Genomic DNA, 6,185 nt, shown 5'->3' with positions numbered 1-6,185 from the left:
GAATGTAATAAAACCTGGATAACTCTGAGCTGTCCCAGGGAGTACGAACAAAATATGCTTCTTTTTTATTTAAAAAAAAAAAAAAGAAATGAGTGGAAAAGTTCCAGGGAATATTTCAGTCACCTCACCCACATTTTATGGTTCCAATACACTGAGCCGTTTTCTCGAAAGAGGGTTTGCAACAGCTTCCTCAAAAGTTGTTTTGCTGCAGTAACCATTAAACCACAATACGTGCACTGTATTTATGCTCGTCGAACACAGGCTGTTTTTTTTTTTTAAATCTGTTTCCTAGAAGTTCATATCCTGTAGTCAAAGAGCTATAGAAACTTAAGCTTGTCAGACTGGAAGACCAAAAACACTTACAGCTATAACAATCAATACCTTTTCAACTGATTTGAAGCTTTTTTTAGAGTATAGTCTAGATCAGTGATTCTCAACTGGTGGGTCAGGATCCAAAAGTGGGTCACGAAAACAGCTGGTCACAAATAGTCTCATGTTATGAATACGAGTTTGACAGACCAGTTTTATCCTATTGAAATATTCCACTGTATGTCAGTATTTATGCTCTATTGTGCCCACAACCTTCTTAACAGTAATAGATTTAAAAGTTCTGCTGCTGGTGTGTGAATATATTTCTATTGTTTAACACCTTTACTGGTCATTTTGAATATTTTTACTGCTTTTTAAAATGTTAAATGTGTTTTGTTGCACTTTTTAAACATCTAAAACATATTGAATTGCCTTGTGTATTAAATGCACGTTACAAATACATTTGCCTGTGAGTAAAGTTCTCCTTTTTGCTCTTTTGAATCCACCCCAGTGTGGTGTAAAACGTACAATGAAATTGCCTCAGCCTTAAACTCCCCATTGTCTACCAGGCTTTTTTTGTTCTCTGCCATGCAGTGTACACTAGGGGTAACCAACATCATTAGACACAGAAGGGAGGTTACGGTGGGTCTGCTGTGGATCATTACCATGGAGAGCCTCTAATCCATTTCCTCCTAAGACCTTAGTGAGGGTTGTGTTTATGCTGTAACTCAAGACAACGGCAGGATCTGAACAAACAAACATGGCAAATCGTCACTAGGAATCCCCAGCATTAAGGTTTTAGAAGAAACACAACTGTAAATCATGATTGTTGAGAGGGAACATCTGAAAGGATGTGGAATAACAGAATTATAAACTAGGGCTGGACAATATGGACCAAAACTCTTATCGATGTTTTCTCTCTAAATGGGGATAGACGATATAAATCAACTTAAAGTTTGAAAAGAAGGAGTTTTGGGTTAAATTTGTTGATGAAAAATGCCACACAGTCACATATATTAACAAACAGCTGCACAATATGTGCCACTTTTGGCATTTGCTCCACTAAGGGACAGCACGTGTGAGTGAGTTCTGTAGTTTGGTTTAAGGGAAGGTCTGGATTTGGACGCAGTCAGCAACTCCAAAATAAGCTATAAATATGTGTTTCAGAAATATGGAAAAAAAAACGTAAAGGACACTGAACTCTATGTATTATAATAAATACTTGTACATCTCGATATATAAAAAAAATTAATAATTCAGATATAGGTAATATTGTAATTTTTTTAAAGAAAACTTGATTTATCTTGAATCTTAATGTATTGTCCAGCCTTATTATAAACTTAAAAAAAATATATGAAATTACAAACTTCTACACACTTTGCTAGAAACTTGCCTAATCCAGGAAGTAGACCGTCGATTGTTTTTGCCCTAGTTTCACTCTGCAAGCACAGGCGATTGGTTGCACTTTGCAACTTGCAAAAAATACAGATGCACAGCGTGATACAGGTAATGTAAGATTCACTAAAAGCCTCTGCTGCATTTCAGCTTTGTGTTGCGGTGTGAATAGACCTCAACACTGTGGAGGAACTTGCACCGCTTTAATTCAGCTCAGCAGAATATATGTAGGTGTTGATTTTCCATGAAACCAAAAAAGGGGGGAAAATATATATAACAAAGTCCAAACATGTGAATTATATTTCTATTTATTTATTAAATGCAAAATAGTTTAGCTTACAACTGGAAAGTCTGCACGGTTGATCAAAGTCTGTTTTACTTCTCCAGTGACTTTTGGTTTTGGTGAAGCTCAACTGGTTGAATCTGACTCATTCAAATGCAGTCCAAGTTTTTCTTTTCTCCTCTCAAACTGTCCACAGTCCTGTACAGCCTCAGTCAGCATGTGATGCTCCTTGTTTCCAACATGTAGATTTAACAGTTTTCTGAACAAGGAAGTGCAGCTACACTCAAGCTCATCCACTTTCTGTACCTCCTTGTTTAATAGCAAAGCCAGCAAAGTGTCCAGGAGGTTAAAGTTCTCTATAGGAAAAAAAAATGGGCTTCATTGCTGCAAAAATTGCAACTTTCCCATACTTGTACTCCTTTGGTCTCGGATGCACTTTCATATAATCAACCACTAGGACTGGGATATGCAGGTTTAACCCCAGCGTTAACATAACTATGCAAAAATATAGCCACAATCAGGTCAACTGACTCCCAATAACCATTGTTTTTCTCATCTGTAATGAACATTTTTCACACGTTATAAAAAAATAAAATTTCTTTGCAAATTAAATAAAGCCTAATGGTACAGCGAGTATATGACAGAAGCAGTCTCACAGTGAGCGTGTTTACCAGACTTTTTTTTATGAGGGGTAAGAAAAACAAATGGAACTACTTATTTCAGCCTTTTGCAGTCTCTTCTTTAGTTTCCATCTTCTTCTCAAGTCCAAACACAAGTAGATGAGCCGCTCATTAGAAAAAAAGTCCAAAAGTAAGTCTCTAGAGTGTCCAAATTCACCTGATCAGAAAGGCTAGTGTAGCCCCAATGCCAGCGAATCCTGCAAAAGCCATAAGTGTGTTCCTAACTGTTGACTCTGGGTCTGCTACTCGGAAAAAGTCTACAAAGCCATCCTGAGAGGAGAAAAAAAAAAAAAAAAGACGTTAGATCAGATGCACAGGGACAAAGAGGAAAACTTTAGTCGCACCATTGCACAATGAGGGCACTTATGTAACCACCCACTTTTGTGCATCAGCCGTTAGTCATGAACCTACCCATGAATTGTTTTTCACCAGCCATTCTCGCTGCTCGGTAAGAAGGTATGTGGAAATCTCCTGCCCCACCAGCTCCACGCAGTTTGACCTGCCCCGTTCTTTCAAGTGTTGACACACAACAGCCCCAAAGGCCACTAGGCTAGCAATACGACCCCAGTTGGTGCGTTGGTCTGCGAAAAGGCTCTTCGCCACAGCGCTGACAAATGTCATATCATCACTACAGTTATCCAGTGATAACTTGTTGACCATTCCTGTAAGAACAAAGTGAAGGTTAAAAATAAACTCTTTTACATTTGCAGAAGAGAAACAAATTAACATGTCTATTTTAAAGTCCATCCAATCTATCACTGTTAAGATTGTTGAATAATTTTTGCATTAGTGCACAAAGATAATCACAGAAAATTTGGCAACAACATATAAATTCACAGTAAAGACAGCAGTTATACTATTAACTATCATGTTTAAACTGCAGCCTTGAATGCAGTCTAATTTAACCATTCATGGTCACTATAAATGCTAATGTATCTTTTGTTTTACAGACAGTGTACACCGCATGTAATGAACATTTGCTAATAGCATTTGTCGTTTAAAAGCTACAGTAGCTAACGTGGCTAATGTTACAGTAACGGCCAAAGATGAAAGAATACGCTTTAATGCATAGCGTAGAACATGCAATGCATCTCCCCAAGAGAATAACATAAAAAACGAGTTAATATACGAAAGCTAAAAGGGCCCCCAAATATTTAAAGATAATTATTGGAATAAAATTAACAGTGAAATGCTAACGTTAGCTATCTTTGTGTGTAGCCTTCACTGAGGACTCATTACCCACCATTGTACGCGTATCTGTGCTTCTCCAGAACGTCCTCCACCACTCTCTTCATGGTCGACAGTGCTTTGCTTTCATTCCAATCGCGCTTAGAAAGTCCTGTATAGTCGGCTAAGAACCGGGACATTAGTTGCCTGGTGTCGTTCTCCAGCACCTCCGCCCCGCCACTGCAATTCGAGACCTCGGCCTCAGTGTCCGAATGCACCTCCGGTGTGCACGGCAGAGATCCGTCCTCCATGTCCTCGCTGTCCTCCCGCAGAGCTTTAGGCACGAAGGTGGAAGCCACACTAAGGTTTTTGGGTCGTTTCGGGGTCTCACTGGAGGCAATGTTTCCGTTCAGAGAGTCTAGAGACGTGTCTATGGCGTGGTGATCCCGAGGCGGATCCTTCTGCTGGTAGTTGATTCGTCCTTCTACGCCTCCATTTTGTGTTGCTAAAAGGCAGTTCATTAAACTAGTTGACTTCGTCGACACGATATTCATTCTGATTTTGTCCCCTGCTGGTATAGATTAAGCGAGTAATTAAATGTGTACAGCTAGTCTATGGTAATGAAAATGCTTGCTCAGCCGAGGGACGAAGTGAGATGAAAGCGGATGCGTGGCAGCCTTATATTAACGGCTGTTGAAGAGTCGGAAATGCGTCATCATGTGACGTCATGTAACTTTCCAAACAAAGAGGAAGAAACTAATAACTCCCGAAATAAAATACAAATTAAATATCAGCTATTAATAGATTTTCAACATAACATAATCTTATAATCGTGACATAATGGTATATTTTTAAAAGTATAAAACGTTTTATGATATTTTCATCCCCTTTATATTTTATATATAAAGGGGAAGAACATAGAATAACTAATATTAAAATATAACACAAATTAAATATTAACTATTAATATTAACAGAGTATATTTTCAACATAACATAATAGTATAAAAGTGACATAACGGTATATCCTTCTGTAACCTGACTCAAACACGTAATTTTGCTCTTTTTGCATTCGGATAAATAACATAATTACAAAAAATGTAAAGGAAAAAAATGTGATTACCAAATTATTGTGGCAATTATTATCAATATATCGACTTACAAAATCCTAAAATCGATAATTATATGTCTTTTTTTGGTGTTATGCAGGGCTGTGGGCTAAATACTTGATATAAATGTATATTTTAAAATTTTGGACCAAGTTATTTATTTATTTTTTACTGTTTACAGCGTTCAATATTACCTGTACTACTTATATAAGTTCATATCCATTCTTTATATTATTATTATTATTATTATTATTATTATTATTATTATTATTAATATACTGTTTCTGTTTGTTTGTTTTATTTTGCCCACCGTTAACCAAATCACATTCCTTGCATTGTTTAAATTCTACTTTCTGATTCAGATTAATTCTCTGAGAATCTGCATTGATACCCAGCTCTGGTGGTTATACTGTTTTTCTTGCTTTGACTCACTGAATATGAATTCCACAGGACATGTGAAGGCGTGCTGTGGTATCCTACACAATGACCTTAGCTTCTGCTGTTTTATTATTTCTATTATGTGAAATGTGAATTTCTTTTTCATTTCTTCTATCACATTTGGATTATCATTGAATTCATTAAACTGTAGGCATCTGATGTCAAACTGAGTTGATTGTCCCCAAGGTACAGAATGTTCCTCTCTATAATCAAGCATTTAGTGGTTTTATAGACTCCCAGTTTAGCTCTGCTTTATGGAATTAGCAGCAAAAACAAAGCCTGTTCTTGCTGCAAAAGTGTGACTTTTTATTCCTGTCTTTAAAAAGCATTGAAATGAGGACATGAGAATTGGAGAAGTATTTAGAGTATAAGGAGAACCAGTTTTAAACATTGTCTCACTCTATGAATGCCAGATACAAGTTGCCACAGCAACAAAAACAACAAATACAGTCCATTCAAAAGCTCAAACATATCCTTATTTATTATTAAAATGACCTTGCTCACTTAAAGCACAAGTGTAAAAGAGGGGGGAAACTGCTTTGCCAAATTAATCATAATAAATAAGCTTTTCCTGTAATATCGTTATAAATAAACTGTAAAATTTTGTTTTAAACTGCAGTAAATTGGAGGAAAACCTGACAAAGAGCTGCTTTATACTTTACACCGGTACATAGTGTGATGCTGAAAACTACAACACAACAGCAACACTATTTCCATCCCACCCTGTCAGATTTTTTTCCCCACTGGTTGTTCCATAAACAAGTTCACTTAAGTTCTAGTCATGGCTGGAACTTTATGTCCCCAC

General features: G+C 36.9%; 1 protein-coding gene across 1 annotated transcript; it reads right to left on the bottom strand.

The window, feature by feature from the left end:
- Positions 1 to 1,996: 1,996 nt before the first annotated feature.
- mcl1b (MCL1 apoptosis regulator, BCL2 family member b) lies at positions 1,997 to 4,500 on the bottom strand. Its single transcript, XM_028471221.1, has 3 exons — positions 3,911 to 4,500; positions 3,079 to 3,329; positions 1,997 to 2,937 (listed from the first exon to the last, which is right to left on the bottom strand). Exons 1-3 carry the CDS (start codon positions 4,386 to 4,388, stop codon positions 2,821 to 2,823), a joined length of 846 nt encoding a protein of 281 aa, XP_028327022.1. The 5' UTR covers positions 4,389 to 4,500; the 3' UTR covers positions 1,997 to 2,820.
- Between the last annotated feature and the right edge of the window lie 1,685 nt (positions 4,501 to 6,185).

The sequence above is a fragment of the Gouania willdenowi genome, chromosome 16 (assembly GCF_900634775.1).
Source record: "Gouania willdenowi chromosome 16, fGouWil2.1, whole genome shotgun sequence".
Classification (NCBI taxonomy): domain Eukaryota; kingdom Metazoa; phylum Chordata; class Actinopteri; order Blenniiformes; family Gobiesocidae; genus Gouania; species Gouania willdenowi.
Note: the sequence above shows the minus strand (reverse complement) of the source record. Positions and strands in the feature narration are given on the sequence as shown.

What these genes read in the sequence shown, in the direction of transcription:
- mcl1b (XM_028471221.1), bottom strand. Translation starts at nt 4,388, where the DNA reads ATGAATATCGTGTCGACGAAGTCAACTAGTTTAATGAACTGCCTTTTA. An exon ending in GCACAGATACGCGTACAATG is followed by an intron (nt 3,330 to 3,910) that starts GTGGGTAATGAG and finishes TTGTTCTTACAG; the next exon opens with GAATGGTCAACAAGTTATCA. An exon ending in TGGTGAAAAACAATTCATGG is followed by an intron (nt 2,938 to 3,078) that starts GTAGGTTCATGA and finishes TTCTCCTCTCAG; the next exon opens with GATGGCTTTGTAGACTTTTT.